Genomic DNA, 17483 nt, shown 5'->3' with positions numbered 1-17483 from the left:
TTGGATTTGTCTGATACTTTCACTATCCCATTACAGTTTCCTTCCTTTAGCATCATTTTTATTAGCAGCAGGTGTCCCGTGCACAGAGAATTGATGTGTGTGAATACTCAGGTAGGAGTGAGCTGTGGCCGAGTTGGTTGCTTCCTGAACAGCTGTCTGTTTGCAAAAGCAGTAAGTGGGAAAGTAGACATAACAATGCAGTGCTGCTGAGATCCCAGGCATCTTCACAGCTATTTCAGCACAGCCACAACAAGCAAATGTACAGGTAGCCCTAAGCAAGAAAACAATGAGAAGCAGCTCATCCCCCCACAGTGCTTTTAGACCAGCAATGGAAAGGGGAACAGGTGGCCCTAGGTGCAAACTCACTTGCCTAGTGGTAGTTAGCAGCTGGAAGAGCTGGGAAGTGAACTTCTACACTGGGTTCGGTGACTTGTCAGCGGGTGGGCAGGGCATGAGTGAGTCACCATGGAAAAGGTGTCACAGCCCCACTGCAGATGAATCCATTGCATTGTCAAAGCCTACAAACAATTCAGATATTGCTGTCCAGCAGTGAACTACTTGGTCTAGAGGGAAAAATCAGCCATTCAAACCTGGACCTAACTCCAAAAATCAGAATCTGTTATTAGGCTTGCCAATAGCACTGAGGTGTGTGCCTTCAGCCAGAGCTGCAGGGCACACAGACAACCTTCCAAATAGGGCCTGATGTTTTTTCACAGTTAGCAACATGCAACTTTTACAAAGTCAAGCTCCAGTGGTGAAGTGCATCCATGTGCTGGAAACCTTTATACTGGGCAGATTTTGTGCATCCCTGCAAGCTGCTTTCCCTCTTGTGCCTGAGGCACCCCACCTGAAGAAAGGAGGCCAGAGATTTTTCTCTGAGTCAGTATGTTCTTAGAGAGTAAAAGCACATGTGAAGAGACTAAATCAGCCTCTTTTACACATGGAGGGCAAAGTAAGAGTGAAAGCCTGTCAGTATGTGCTTGCTGTTTGAGCCTGGCATGTTGACACCTCCCTTGGCCAGTTCATGTTAGATTCAATTAGGCAATGATGCACAAACTTTTTGCTCCACTTCCAGCTGGCTTCCTTGTCGCTGAGGCAGTACCTCAGCTTTTCTCTCTGGACTCTCCATCTGGATGCCTCAGTAGCTGCTTGTCATAGCCCAGTTTGAACTCTGCCTTCTTCTTCAACCTTTCCCAAAGGCAGCACCCACTCCAGCAGGGTCCTAACAGCAGGGCAAGTGTGGCACAATCCCTCCTGCCATCTGCTCACTGAGTGATTGGTATTGCCTCCTAACTCGGCCTGCTTCCCCAGTCTCTTCCTCCCCATAAAAGAGCAGCTCTTTACCTCGTGTAGCAGTAGGGATCACCTTGCCAGCTGGCCTGCCATTGATCTTTCTCTCCAGAGGGAAAATACACTCATTACCCTCACCTCTGAAGACCCTTCAGTTTAACCCAGGTATGCATTCGCAGGTATGTTAACTTCTCACACCCAGTTCCCTGGCCTGTCAGTCTTTTGGAAGGACAAAGAGTTTGGAAATGTCAAAACATTTTAATTTAGGGTCAGTTTGTTTTCAAATTGCATCTGACTATGTTACCATATGTCATCTTTCTACAAGCACTGGACTTTAACAAGAGTGCATATGCCATGACTACAGCCAGCCACAGGCATCCTGTGATACTGCACAGCTGCATAATTCTATTAGCCACAGTGCACCATGAGCAGCATAAATCCAAGAAGGAAGTATGAGCTTCATTGGATAAAGTGAGGGAACTGGAAGGTTATGGACCTGAACTGTTAACATCATTCTAATAAACATTGCGACTTGCGAAAACCAGACACAAGGCAAAATGTTTTTTGGTTTTTACTTTTTTTCCTTGAAAAATGTTGGGAAAATGGAAATTTACAAGAAAAATCATTATGCTGAAACCCACATTTTCATCTTCAAATAATTTGAAAGGAGAATTTATAACTTCAGCTCATAGTTATGCCTCATAGTCTCATAGCCATGCCTTGTGGTCTCTACTTACAACCATGTTTAGTTTGCTGTTGCTTTCGAAAGTACAAGATTACTCCCAGCCCCCCAGACACCCTTGTGGTTTGATTTTTTTTGTTTCTCATCTCTTTGCTCAAGGCTCCCTGAAACCAGGGAGCTCTGGAGTAGGGTTGCTGTTAGTAATCCTCCAAGACTGCCTTTTCACCCACCAAAATTTGCTATGGGCAACTTTGTCCACTTCGGGTATCTTCTCTATGCAGGCAAACCATTCCTAAGTCTCTTTCTTCCAGGCAGACCTCTTTCCTTCTATCCGTATTTTAACAACTTCTGTAGAAAAAAAATCATTTTCTTATGCTGAGCTGCAGCATTGCCTCTGTGCTCTGCAGTATTAAGGGCATCCTTTTCCTGTTTATGGCTTTTCTTTTTTCTCCACACTCACACAACAATGAAACTGCCTGGAAATCAGCAGCATTTCCGTTTTGGTCAAGTCATTCATCCAGTCACTCAGACTGGTTCATGCTGGATTAAGCACACATAAAGGAGATGCCCTGTCCAAGCTGCTTTCCATGAGACTGGACTGCACCACGTAACCTGTGGTGCCTTCCTCCCTTCTGCAGTTAAACAAAGTCCTGAGTTTTTCAGACCCTTTGCCTACAGATTCTTTTCAGGCATTCCTATTGCAAGGACATGCTTACTGAATGCTTGAGTAGTGAACACATATTAGTCTCTACAGGATCATGATCTCTGTTTTTTTAACTTCTGTGATTAAGAGTAACATTCTGTCCCAGTGAACTCAGCCTATTAGGTACTTCTGTAACAGCACCTGATGTTTTTCCCTTATTCAACTGCTCCATTTCCACCCTAGCAGGATACTGACACAGGAATCACTGCACACACACACCCCAAAAAAAAAAAAAAAAAAAAAAAGATAGAAAAATTGATGTTGTGGGCTGACTTGCCTGTCAGGGAAGAACTTAGCATGCTTAGCTGTTCCTGTCAGATGGCAATAATAAATATACTTGCCTTAGTTTTATTCACTCAGAATACTGTCAAGCATGTCTATCACATGATGCTGCGCTTATTTCAGGGTCTGGATGGTTTCTGGTAGAAGTGTTAAAACTATACAGCATCCATTTCTCCTGCTGCAGAATTAGTCTTTAGCCTAGAAACTGAAGTTGTTTCATCTCTGCACATTCTGACAGACTCACTCAGGTGAGCATCAGGCAATAGCTAATGCAGCTGCTTTTGTATGTGTGTTATTTAATCAGTGGGTGGAGGGCGGAGGGAATTCCTCCCCCAGCTCTACGCCATGCTGGCCACCCTGTGTGTCTTGCCTCCCTTCTCTCTCCTGCACTCATACATTCCCCCAGAGGCAAGATGCTGCCCAACTAGGATGCTGCCCAACTCCCTTCTCTCCGCACAGCATGAGCAATCCTCGCCTGGTGATAGTGGAATCAAATCTGCAAGGCTGTGCTCTGCTCAGCAGACTCCAGAGTTTGCTGCAAATGCAAAACTGAAATCCACCTTTGTACCGCCTACTTACCATCCAGGAGGCTTGTATGTCTTCTTGCCTTCTGTTTCTTTCCCCAAACCTCTCTTGTCAAAAGGAAGCTCTATTCTGCTGCTAGCAATGCATCCTGAGGGGTGGCAATGTTGGTGTTACCCTGCTTTCTGTGTATGGGTATTCGTGTTCACATCCTTGATTAAAGGTAGGCTTTCTTTGATACTAGTCTCTAAAATATTCTCTAGTCATTGTTTCTGCTTCTGTTTTCCTGGAGTGAATTCAATGTAAAGCTTCTACCAGCTATTTCTAACCTGAAATCTGTAACATTTGAACAGTATTTTAAGAGAGCTAAAGCAATACTAGTTTGCACACATAAAACTCTTCATTTTTGTTTGATAACAGAAACTGTTTCTAGCAAAGAATGAAAATTACATAGGAGTTCTAGTAATTTCATTTGTGCTTGAATTTTGCAATAGCTTAAATAATGCAGGCTGAAGATATGCATGTTCCGTACTCACACCTTCAAAAGTGAGAACTTGATATTTGTTCACTGTTGTTTGTGATCTATGGTTAAATATGCTGAAGTGATTTCCATCCACAAGTCTCACTGAGGTTCAGCAGAATTTTTGCTTTTAAGACACTACATCTTTTTTTAGTCTCACTTCTGCTGAGGACCAAGACATTTATGACACATACTGCTTGTGTTAGTAAGGCATAAGGCATTGTCTGAAATCAGCACCAATGGGCTGAGTATCTGTAACCGAGATATAAAAATGAAAGGCCTAAATACTTGTCTGTTTCTGTTACTTTATTTTAAAGCATATATCTCTTAAGAAGCCAGTAGGAAATTTTCAAATTAAACATGATTTTAGACTCACCAGCTTCAGTCATGAGACTTTGGTAAGAAACTCATGTTCCCATAGTAGGGTACTTCTAGTCACAGTGTGATGGATAATGATGAGGAAAATCCAAAAATGAAATTACAATTTCCTTTTTTAATGGCAAAATACATGATATGGAAACATCCAAACTTTACAGACATTCATGTGTCTTCTCTGGATGGTGCTAAAAGGATGAAACAAAACACCAGGTCATGGAAGTTTTACTGGAATTTTCTTTCCATACATGTAAGTCACCAGCAACCATTTCAGTTTTTAATTGTGATAATCCTCTGAATATGAGCATGCTTTGTATCATCTTAGAGACAGAGGTGTCATTTTTTTTCAAATGCAGGGGAACGAAAACGTAAGCATGAAAACAGTGCAGTATGCTGAGACTAAGCATCTCCCTGTAGGACATCTGTGCAACCACAGACCCTTGTTTTCACTGAAGGAATTGTAAATTGCAAATTTATATCCTGTGCTGTGCCATAGACCACCCTGCCTGACACAAACCCCTTCTACGTTTAACATTTGCAGTCATAAATGCTTCCTATGATTGCTTTCCTGACGTGTTCTAGCACAGTCTGGGACTTCTGATCATGTATCTGAAAAACTATTTTTCCTCATTTGTATCAGTAATATCTTTGGTGTCATCATGTAGCTTTGATAATGCAGCTGTGCTCAATACAAGGAGCATATTCTAAATCTCTGCTATATGAAGTATTTTAAATTTAAGTGCTGAATTATAGTAGTGCATTGAAATAGCAAAGTTATTAAAGAAAATTGTTTTTCTGAGCTGATGTTGTCAGTCTACACAATTTAATCTTTTGTTTTGAAATCTAAGGCTGTAGCCCTTAGCACAGTGAAAATAACTATTTCAAATTTTGTCTGTATGTAAAAGATTAAAAGCATTCTTCTTGACTTTGCAGTGAGGCAGCTCAGTGCCTGTTGTATACCTTATTCTCACTAAGCCATACACTCTGTCCTGCACTGACTGGGGATTACAGCTATGATCTCCTTTTTCCCAAAGAGCGGCTCTGTATTACGAAGATGCATGCTATTTTATAAGCTATTTTAGTATTTTCACATTTTTTTTCTCATAGAACTTAATAAATGAACTTCCTTTAGAACAAAAATTGTGCCATCTAAAGAGCTGAAATAGAAAGCATGAGGATAAAATGTAGTCATAGTTTTTAAGGCTAGGAGGAGTCATTATAATCACCTAATCAGAGTCCCTGACAGATTTTGATCCAGTAGTTGCAGCCTCAAGCTCTTAATTTCTAAGTAGCTATGCTTTTCATGAGCTCTCAGTTTTACTATAAAAACTCCCAAAGATTAAATCCACCACATTTCTTTGGTTTCTGCTTCACACCACCTACTCTGCCTGGGTCTGATATCAGGGTGGGCCAAATGGAGGCCCATAGGCTGGATCCAGCCTAGGACACGTTTCCATTCAGGCCATTCACCTTACACTTTGAGGATACAGGGAGCAGTGGGCAATGTCCTTCATTTGAAGGAATTGTTCATGTTGAAGGAAAATGCCTTCAACAGACAGCCTACTGGTAGCCCTCTTCTCCCTGTGCTCCTGTGTCTTGATACATGGTCACAAGAACAGGATCCAGAAATACAGCATGGACTAGTATGTTATCCAGCACCCTTTTTCCCTTTTCCTTACCTCTGACATAGCAGTTCTTTGTCTTTACCAACACAGGTACCACAGCTTGCGAATCAGAGGAACGGTTATTTCACAAACTCTTCTCCCAGTACAACCAGTTCATCAGGCCAGTGGAAAATGTGTCTGATCCTGTCACAGTGTATTTTGAAGTGGCCATTACTCAGCTTACAAATGTGGTAAGACTCGTTACAGAATACTGCTGAGATTTGGGGATGGCTACAAACACATGCAAATTGCTAATGCAGCAGATGTAATTGTGATGGTTGCACCTGCAAACCTCATCGCTGACATTGTCATGTGTGCATACGTGTACGTGCCGATACCTTTGCTGTTCATTCTGTCAGCCGAGTTGCTCCAAGTACTCAAATGAGTGGTTCGAGCTACACAGATTCATTTGCTTACTCTGCAGTGCCAAACACCTTTGCTCCAGGCAGCAGCCTCTGGCACCCAGAGCAGCAGTACCAAATGTCCACTCTCCATAGGGCTAGCCCATTCCAGAGACACCTGGCTGTGCCCACATCGTGTGGCACATGGCCTAGTTCTTTTGTGGGGCCAGTGTCATTTCCCAGTGGTCCTGAGAGATGCATGGTTTTTCAGTCTGTTTCAAAATAAAATGTGATGTTTTAAAGCATGGAGCTGGGGATGGATGTTGTGTGTTCTGGGATGCGCTGTATACAAGGGTGAGCGTGTCTGAACTGGTAGACAGGCAGGGCAGGGGAGAGGGACTGTGGAAGAAGTAAAACCTGACCTTAATCCTTGCTGAAGTCTGCTCTGTGAAGCAAATCATCCACAGACCAGAGACAGAGTTTTGATTCTGAGATACGGCAGACAGTGAAGAGCGACATTCAACAGCAACCAGGGAACTGAGTTACCTGAGAGTATAAGTGAAGGCATTGGAAGTCCTCAAGGTGAAGGCAGGTGTCACCTGCTGAGTTTCCTTTGACAAAGTGTTTTCTTTCCTCCTGGTGAAGGTAGATGTCACCCGTTAGAAGAGTTCCTTTGTCAAAATATTTTCTTTCCATGTTGCACATAGCTTGGCAGGTTTCAGCAGTTCTGTCTCACATTGTAGCCCCTGGCTCCTAGTGCTGTCTCTGGAGGAAAAAGGGAACGTTGTAAGTAAATCAGTTGGATTTTCTTATAAAATAGTCATGATTTTTACAAGAACTTAGTTTACCCCAGAGACAGGAACCCTGCAGGCTTTTAAAATTATCTTTGTGCTTAATCTTCAGTATGCAATGTTGAAGATCCATCAGCATTTTCTACCTTTGGCTTGTAAATATCTTAGATTTTTTGAGTCCACATGCTTAAAAACTAAGAACTACCCAAAGCAATAATCTTGCAGATGTTTTCATTGTGAATGCCAGCCTGCATTCATAAATACATGTAATATGAGTCATTCTGAATACTTTTAGGCTGAAGGCTCATTAGAACAAGATTCAATATTTTATTTTTGTGTCTCTTGCAGCACCTTCCTGATTCATCGCTGAGTTGCAATAGCAATAATTTGACTCTAGAAAGAAGGACAACACTGAGCTAATCTGGTGCTGGTTGAGTGCATCTGCTCTAAAGGTTTGCATAGAGATGCAGGAGCACTGTGGTACAGATGCCTTTTTCCTTGAATCTTAACCACTGCAGTACTGTGTAAACAGAGTTTTTTAAACACTGAACCCAACAAAACACAGAACAACCAGCAGAACCTTATCCCTCTGGTACTTGTCAGAGCAATTATAAGTTTTGTGCTCTCCAGGTCCGCAGGCAGGCCCCCAGCAAAACAGTGCAGCTCTTTGTATGTCTGGTATTTGTGGGGCATAATTTTTCAGTAGAGCTTTAAAAATGTTTCAGTCGAGCTGCATGTGACACTGCACAATACGTAAGCCCTCTGAAAATAGCCAGGAAAAATCTGGTATCAGTTAATGTGGAATTCTAGTTTCCAGTTTTATCAAGTAAGCTTGTGGCCATCTTAGGATGCTGTAACTGATGTATGGAGTGAAGATGTGCATGCCTGTGTTTCTTTCTAGGATGAAGTCAATCAGATTATGGAAACAAATTTGTGGCTAAGACACGTAAGTGACTGCAGTGCATTTCCCATGCATTTCTCGTTGATAAGATGAAATGTGTCTTACCTTGTAAACTACATCTATATAATAAGGCTTGTTTTGTAACAAGGATTTTAAAGGTGTGAAAAAGGAGAAGCTCCATTAACCAAAGCCCCATTTGAAAAAGTAATTTCTTTATTCTGATCTCCATGAGGTTACATCTCCCATCTTTCCTGTTTGGTATATTCTCCCTCAATTTCATGATCATTTGTTTATCTGGTAAACCTAGCTGGATGTACCCATTAAGTGTGACAAAATATGCAGTCCTAGGTCATCTCCATATTGAAGATGCCAACATTTATTAGCAAAAGGAACATGCTTCCATTTTTCCTTAAGGTTTTAGCATTTATACATAGGCAAAGATCCTTAGAGAACCTAAGCTGATGAGAAAACACGCCAGTTTCCACCAAAACCAGTTTTGTTCAGGCATTGATTGCCATCCCACAAAGTTTTCTGTAAAAGACACTGTACGTATGACCAGGAGCTTTGGGGTAGGCTGTGAGGGCATGGAGCATGGTCCCACGATAGGACACTGGACAGCAACACAAGAGAGCTGCTCGGCATCCCTCACTGCCCCTGACTTGGAAATTTGCTGTCCCTGTGGAACCAATAATGTCCCCTGGCAGCAACTGCTTGTTAGTGTGCTCTCTCATTACGGTGCTGGTCTGCTGTGGTGCTGGCCTTCTTTAACCTGCAGGATGCACTCTCATGACAGCAGCAGCAAGGCCTGTATGTCCTCTCTGCAGTGGGGAGGTAAGCTGGCACAAGTAAGGCTCTATACTGATGTAGCAAGACAGAGGAGGCATCTCAGCATGTCAGCAGTGGATAACAATTGGCATCCAATCCTCTCACAGAGGAGGGAGTAGCAAATCAACGTGAGCAACATTCATATAGTCCAGTGTTTCTCCAGGACATGGCCTTGTTGTCTTTTGCACCGTTGTACCCTTCTGCATGTGCTAAACTTTCAGCCTTTATCATAGCCTGTCATTTTACTCCTAGGAAGATCAGAAAAGCAGGTATTTGCTGATAATACAAGGTTTTAAAATCCTTGTCCATTCTTCTTTCAGATCTGGAATGACTACAAATTGCAATGGGATCCCAGAGAATACGATGGCATTGAATTTGTTCGGGTACCAGCAGACAAAATTTGGAAACCAGATATTGTCTTGTATAATAAGTATGATGAACACTTTTCCATTTTACCCCTTCTCTCAAAAGCATCCTCTTGCAGTGTCCATGAAAGACATTTTACTTTCATGGTAATTTTCTTTTCTTTGCCTCATTTGTCTTTCTAGTGCTGTGGGAGATTTTCAAGTTGAAGGCAAGACCAAAGCCCACCTTCGCTATGATGGAATGATTACCTGGACACCACCAGCTATTTTTAAAAGCTCCTGTCCTATGGATATTACCTTTTTTCCATTTGATCATCAGAACTGTTCACTGAAATTTGGCTCATGGACCTATGACAAAGCCAAAATTGACCTTCTGATCATTGGATCCAAAGTAGATATGAATGACTTTTGGGAAAACAGTGAATGGGAAATAGTTGATGCTTCTGGCTACAAACATGACATCAAATATAACTGCTGTGAAGAGATTTACACTGACATAACATATTCCTTTTATATTCGAAGGCTGCCCATGTTTTACACCATAAACCTGATCATTCCTTGTCTCTTCATCTCATTCCTGACCGTGTTAGTTTTTTACCTGCCATCTGACTGTGGTGAGAAAGTGACCCTTTGCATCTCTGTGCTCCTTTCTTTGACTGTATTTTTACTGGTGATCACAGAAACAATCCCATCCACCTCCTTAGTAATTCCTCTTGTAGGTGAATATTTACTTTTCACTATGATATTCGTGACTCTGTCAATTGTCATCACGGTGTTTGTCCTGAATATACATTACAGGACTCCAACCACACACACAATGCCCAAATGGGTTAAAACCATCTTTCTTAGCCTACTTCCTAAAGTCCTGTTGATGCAGAGACCACTAGAACAGCAGAAAAAAAACATCTCCAGGAAAAACAAGAAAGGATCAGCTAATACATCAGGCAAGTCAAAGCAGAGCAAACACAAAGATGCCAAAATACACAAGGAGCAGCAATGCAGTCACTGTGACAAGGCAACTGAACTCACTACTGCCAAAAGAAAACGACTGAGCCATCAGTCACTGAAATGGGTGGCAGAGCACATGGAGTACTCCCCAGAAGTGAAGGACGTGATTAGCAGCGTTCAGTTCATCGCAGAAAACATGAGGTCTCAAAACGAAACCAAAGAGGTAAGAGAGGTAACTACCCAGCTGGGCATGGGGTCACACTTCCAGCAAGAGAAAACATGATCTGGGAGGGCAGCCCAGAGGAAGCCGAGTTGTTGGGTCTAGAGAAGAGAATTTTGAGACCTATGAATACATCCAGGTTTCCTACAGAAAGGGAGGAGGTAAATCATCCATTGGGGATGGAACAGGAAAAGTGATCTCACCTGTTCTTCCTCTATCCCCACTGGATGATTTAAGCAGCAAGAGAGTTCTGGATTAGACATGAGGCTCACCCTTCAAAGGAAAAGTATCAGCCTGTTGCAGCCATGAGGAGTGAACTTTGATCAGGCAGAGCTGATCCTGCCATAGGGCAGGGAATAGAGTAGATGGGACCTTTCAAGGTCTCTTCCAACCCAAATTCTGTAGATCCTCAGAAGGAACCCTCTTCCACTGCTCACCAAATTCTCCGCCCTGGTAAGCCGTGACATCTCAATACTGAGCATGCTGTTTGCCAGGCAGGGTGCTTTTCTGGGTTAGTAATGGAACAAGCCAATCTGGGAACTGCTTTTTAAAGAGCAGGGCTTGTCTAGCAGCACACTACTTGATCTGGAAAAGAGCTATTCTCAGCCAGTGATAAATCTGGTAAAGATACTCCTTTCAGAATGCTGTTGTCTGTACTTAGTTTCAGTCTGGCTTTTTGATATTTTTACAGTGATTTGACTAACTGTGACTTTAGCAATACAGTATTTTCAGCCATAAAAAAAAACATAAGTGGAAATAAAAGTTGTTTTGGGGAAGACAGCTGAATAAAAATAGACAACAGATATTAATAAAGACTTTTAAAAAAGGCAAGAGAGAGGTTTAAAAATGAGACTTGGCATTTGAATTAATGGATTTTCTTGTGTGAGGTTATGAATCTTTCATCCTAGCTGGGATTACTGTCATAGAAAATAATGCATGTTGGAATTTAGAGAGTTCTGGGACCACTTTCTCAGATGTAAACACAAGCAACTAAAAGCAGCTCCAAGAAAGATTATCTGACATCCCACACACCCAGGACTCACAAGGAATAGGAATTCTCTGACATCTCGAGATGTTTTTAAAAAGTGTTTAGAACCTAATGAAACATTTATTTTTGATCTGTTTTGAAATGTTGGCTTTTGGTTTTGAAGTTTTTTAGATGCTTTATGATGGCAAAATCCATTTCAAAATTAAATACTGCTGCTGTGTTTATATTGAAAAACACAGTATCTTGTGAGGGAAATGTTGAGAGGTATTCTTTATATCAGAATATTTTGTTGAAATCAGCACAAATTCATGCATCTTCTGTGCAACCCCAAAATTACTTTTTTGCCCCTTTTTTATGTCCCGCAGAAGAAATTTCGTCTGAAAACAAAGTCCATAATGTTCTGAATAAAAGGCTACAGTTAAGGCCTGGTGATTGAATTTATAGGCTGTGTGGGTAATACATGCCAGCCCAAAGCAAAGGACAGAAGTCTATCAGCAGAGAGTAGGATGGCAATTGAGTTAAGCCTTGCTTAGTACCTATAGCTTTAATGTTTTGGTTGACCCCAACATCTTAGCCCTGCTCTTAGTGCCACACCAGGTGCATAAAACATATCCATGTACTGTATTAGCTGATTTCTCTGATGTACTCCAAAAAGGAAGAGGCTTTGTGTGAAGCAATCTGAATAACATGCCACTTTGATTATACAGCTCATGATAAGTCTTCCATTGCCAGTTTTGCTGATTTGCATTTTTCAAATCTCTCCTGCCGCATGAAATTGTATTCTTAGTCTGGTGAGTGCATCAGCAGCTCTGTACCTTACCTTTCAAAACATACTAGGAAGCAGGATTTTTCATTTGAGAAAAACCCTCTCTTTGGGGAAAAAAAGGGAGTTGTTCTCAGGCAAGCACTGAGAAACTGATTCTGCAGGCTGCTTCTGCTTCAGCCAGACTTGAAAAACTATATGGGTGATATCATGTACTAGTTCTGTATAAATAAAAGTCCCTTAAAAACTGTGGCTACATTTACAACAGCTGGAGTTCTTGCTGTGTTTTGTTCCACAAGAAGCGCAACAGCAGCCTCTTGCAGGGAAACATCAATAAACTGTGAAAACAAGTAGAAGATCCCACAATAGAGAGCTCTTAACCAGTCACTAGTTTTATATGAGTGAATGTTCTTCTGATGCGGTGGTCCCTGTATGTAGGTACAGTTTAAAGGACAGCAACTTCACTGCATGTGATTCTAAGGTATATCTCTCAGACGTACAAAATCCGTTCTGGCCTGCTTAGCACATAGCGCTGTGGTTTGCTCAGTCAGGACCCTCGCTTTGCTATAGTCCATGTGTCCAGCTCTCCAGTTTGCTGAATAAGTGGGGCTTGACTGGAGTGACAGTGTGACAAGCCAGGCCAGAACAGAAAACTGCCTCTTGTGTGGGCTGTCAGGCCAAATCCTTAGACAACGTCTAGGGATGTGCAGCTATGGCAATTCTACCTCCTGTTAAACCACCCCACTCTGCACCCACGTCGTAATCAGGTCCTATTTGTTAATGTCAGCATCACAGCCATAGCTTGCCAACAGACTTGAATATTTAGAAAAATTCAGCAGACTAAGACAGTGTTAAATGTTCTCAGCCAAAAGTGGTAGAAAATCAGGCCCCTTTAAAAACGCTTGAAAACTGCAACCGGTATAAGCATGACAAGCAGCATTCCTGACTGTATGTTTCTCCTCACACTCAAAAGCATAAGGGACATTTCTGCTGCATAATGTCAACTTGCAATTTCATGTTACATCACATATAGTTTATCCTTTTCCTTTTTTTTTTCTCTTGCAGGTGGAAGATGATTGGAAATACGTAGCTATGGTAATAGACAGAGTATTTCTATGGGTATTTATAATTCTTTGTGCATTTGGGACTGCAGGGCTCTTTATCCAGCCGCTAATAGCAGATACATAACTTGATCCACGGCTTTTTATCCACTTCTGTTGTTTCGGTTTTGGTTCGGAGCTGTCCCCTATGTTTCCCTCTGCTTGCATAACCTCTCTGCTCATCACCTCCTCAGCACCCAACCACAGAGGAAAGGGAAAAGAGAGGGAAAGGTCCTCTGGGAAAGCAAACGACCCAAAACAGAATGAGAAGAGGACTGAAAATGGGAAATGAGTGTGTGGTCTTTCTACAGCAGAATGCCTGGGATTTTTAGAGTGCCTGTCTGTCTTTACTCAGTGAGATCTGCAATAACAATCACACTGAGGATCATAGGAGCAGATTGAAGTTATTGAGCTTTTCCCTTGGTTTCAGTACAGGGAGATACTAGGACAGTTCAGGCACTTTTGAGTGCATTGCCCAAAGAGGACTCTACCTGGCTTCATCTTTCTTTCCTGATCATAACTTTTCCTCAGCTTTGAATTAATTTACATTTCCTCTATTTCTCTCCTTGTACAACAGTTAGCGTTTGGTATGGTGCTTAGATGAGATACCACAGTCCTACTGACTGAATCAACGCTCTTCATTGTGTTTTTGTATCAGGACAGCCAATAATCAAAATAAAAGTACAATTAAACCAATCCCTTGACCTGTGACATTTTCAATACAATCTAAAATAAGGGGTCCCCATCTTCTGCAATATATGTACACAAATGAGGGTCCCAGATCAACAAAGCATTTACATTTATGTTTGAAGTCAGACAGGTCTTAAGCACTTAATCATAGCTGAAGACAAACTGGCAATATTTTGCACTGCATGTAGCCTTGCTGACAGTATTTGAAGCATCCTAGAGTCACCAGAGAGGAATAACCTGGATGCACTATGAAAAAGACCTGAAGTATTTTTGGTTACCATGCAAGGCATCCACATTTGAAACCTACCATGCTTCTAAGACCTTTAAAAACTAGTTCATCTGCCATTTAACTTTGCATGTGACTAAAGTCCTCTTTACTTCCTGATACTGAGTATGAAGAGTTTGGTGAGCTCCAGTAGAATTTCCAAGTTGCGTGTCTTTTGTCAGGTTAACAGCGGTCCCTGTTAAAACTCTTGCTTTCTCGAGCTGAGACATAAGCCCAGCGGGGAAGGTTTTGTCCCTGAGTAGGTACTCATCACAGACAGAATTGGCTTGACAACATTTGATTGATCTGAGTTTTCCCATGTTTTTAAAACCCAAGACCAGCAGAAGAAGGCTGGCTATCATGAATCCCATGCAAAGCTGGGCACCTTGGTCTGAACAGCTCTGCAGTGGTTTCTGTTTGCTGGCTCCTCATAGATCAGGGCTGTGTGTGCAGACCTGTACCTGTAGGGACACTTCCTTCAGGGCTGAGGCTGCTGCTATATAATCAGTGCCCAGTCCTAGTGCACTTAGTCCTGAAACACTCTGTAGATGTGTACCTGATGTGGTTTCTATACGACGTGGACAGTTTACCCTATGGTCCCTTGTCTGTTTAGATTCCTGCTGGTTTTGTGGTGAAGGATTCTTCCCTAAAAGGCACCATTTCAATTAAAGCCAATGGTTTCAAGAGTAAAAACTTCTTTTCTCTCACCGGAGGCTCTAAATTTAACTGTACAGTGTCAGTGCAGTGTTTTCAGTGTCTGCTTTGAACATCACCAATCCCTGGAAAATATGAGTCCCTGTTTCTGAAGTCCCTGACTGGCCTTTTGCTCTTTTTTGATGCTCCATAATAAAGAAAATAGAACTGAATAAATGTGTATGTCAGAGATAAAGATGGAATGACAAGAATATAACTGTCTTAATCCAGTAGCTGAAATATGTAAAGTCATGAATTTCTAGAAAAAAACTGTATTTTCTGTAGTCCGCATGAATGTTGCATAATTATGCAGCAACTGACAGACAGATGTATGAACAAGCATGGTTTGTCAGCCTGTCAATTAAATATCACTTCTGGGATATACCTCCTCAAAGGATTTGTATTTTGTTAAAAACTCCCTGCTGTACAAATGTGTTCAGAGGTGCTACGGAATGACATTTGCTATGCTGGCTCTTTAATCAGGAAGGAGGGGCAGGGAAAGAAGGGGAATTTGAAGAGGAGAGCTGCATTCTGAACTCAAAAGTTTCATTTCTACAGGAAAGACATCTGATTGCCAGCATTTGCTGTTTTCAGTTCGTGACCACACAATGAAAATAGTGCAGCTGAAGATGTACTGCATTGGTGGTTTAGGCATGACAGCTACTACCCCACAGCCAGTAAGCTGACTTTGGCAAAATCCCTGACTTTTTGTCAAAACATTCACAATTGTACAGCTGTCATTTACAGTAACACACATCTCTCTGTCTTGCCTCTGGACCTCAAAAATAGGGTCTGGACAGTTTAGCTCATCAGCCTGGTATCCTAAGAAAGTAAGATTTACAAAGTCATGTTCTGTCTCTTTCCAAGTGTAGTATTTCCCCTTCCTTTCTCCCACCCAATAACTTCTGGATCCTTGTTTTGCCATTTTCAGCTGTGTTTAGCACATTCAAGACTGGGATCCTGGCATACTCCTGTCAGCATTATGAAAGTAGTCGGCTGATTAGATAGGGTGTAGGGGGACAGGACACGATAAGCATCTCACCTTAGAGAAAGCTGCAGAAAGAATTTAAACCACGGTGACATTTTCTCTTGCCCCAGCTCTTGTTGGCAAATGTTCTAACTGAAATAGCAAGAAAATCTGGCATTTCAAGGCACTGGGTTGGCTGAGTTGGGTGGCACACCACACAACAGCCACAGGAAAAGTACCCATGTTCATTGCAGGGCACATGGAGTGGTCTGTCTATATTTGCCCCATCAGCTCCAAAGCTACATCAGCAATACCCCTTATTATATGTCCCGGTGGTAAGTGGAGCACTGGCAGCAAGAAAACTCTTTTCCTTGAGAGTGATGGCATCTATGAATTACTTTTAAAAGCACAGAAGCAATTTGAAAGCTCAACCAGCTCATTACATTCTATTCCCAAGGGAGACCATCTTTCCACTTTACCCCCCCTAAAAGATCCAGAGCATTATGTCATATTTGTCTTTTGGTGAATGGATGATGCATATGGTCCTGCCAAGCAGTGCCAAGGCCCTTGCAAACCCGTGCCCAGAAATCAAGGTAGCACATGTTGCAGCAGTACTAAGGCAGAGGGTTGCTGGGATTTTTTTGAGATTTGCAGTTTGCAGTGATCTCATCCATGGGCAGAGCACGTGGAGCAGAGGGAAGGAGCCCATCAGAGGACTGTCTGCCCAAATGTCCTCCCTAGTTGTGTTTTATAGTGACAGGCCAGGCCATGGGACATGCTGAATGCATTTGTGGGCCAGTGGGAAAAAGATTCAGGGAAGCTCAAAAAACAGTTATACAAGGAAAGGATGAATAGTGAGACTACAGATGTAGCAGTCCCAGATGAAATGCTCAGAAAAGCAGAGGCCAAAAGCCATACCTGTGCAGTGGTCATACATCTCCCACTCCAAAGGATAAGCCAGGAACCAGAACAAGCCAGAAAAAGCAGCTTGATACCAGACACAGCCACATGAGACACAGCCATGCATTGACTGCTGTGGGCAACCAAAAATGTCACAAGGTGAGGACAGAACCATCTGCCAGCTGAACAGCTGAAGCACTTGCCCAGGAGAGGATTTTGTCATCCATCATCTGTCATGGCTAACAGGCAGCCCTCTGGCAGTGGTGCTCCGAGGGAAAACCTCTCTCTTATTCATTTCAAGAGTCTGTAAATGCTGGAAAGAAGAGCTTCCTGGCTGTTTTCCTATGGATATTTCACAGTACTGGCCAGAGAAACAAACCGACTTCGACAATGTAAGAGAGGAACAGCTAGCAGTAAAGTCAATGTGTAAGTTTTGTACCAGTGTCTTATGTTAAGACATGTATCAGTATATGCTAAACTAAACAGGTCTGTTCTAAGTTCCTCCAATATCTGAACGCTCCCTCCTCAAACGCACACACAGAGCTAAAAAGTTTCAAGGACTTTCCAAGAACGAGACAGCCCCTGTGAATAGATTTGAGACAAGGCTTTTAAAATGGGCTACAATCTAAACTTTATTGACAACAAAACAACAGCAAAGACCAGAATATGAGCACTTGCACCCCAGGAA

The 17483-nt window shown here is 42.2% G+C and overlaps 1 protein-coding gene across 1 annotated transcript; it reads left to right on the top strand.

Moving 5' to 3' along the window:
• The first annotated feature begins 3341 nt into the window (after positions 1–3341).
• On the top strand, positions 3342–14429 carry CHRNA6 (cholinergic receptor nicotinic alpha 6 subunit). Its single transcript, XM_005446866.3, has 6 exons — positions 3342–3702; positions 6090–6229; positions 8072–8116; positions 9217–9326; positions 9445–10432; positions 13246–14429. The coding sequence occupies exons 1-6, from the start codon at positions 3387–3389 to the stop codon at positions 13366–13368; spliced, it is 1722 nt and encodes a 573-aa protein (XP_005446923.2). The 5' UTR covers positions 3342–3386; the 3' UTR covers positions 13369–14429.
• Positions 14430–17483: the final 3054 nt, after the last annotated feature.

The sequence above is a fragment of the Falco cherrug genome, chromosome Z (assembly GCF_023634085.1).
Source record: "Falco cherrug isolate bFalChe1 chromosome Z, bFalChe1.pri, whole genome shotgun sequence".
In the NCBI taxonomy this organism is placed as follows: Eukaryota; Metazoa; Chordata; class Aves; order Falconiformes; family Falconidae; genus Falco; species Falco cherrug.
The sequence above is the reverse complement of the archived record's forward strand: the minus strand, read 5'-3'. Positions and strand labels throughout refer to the sequence as shown.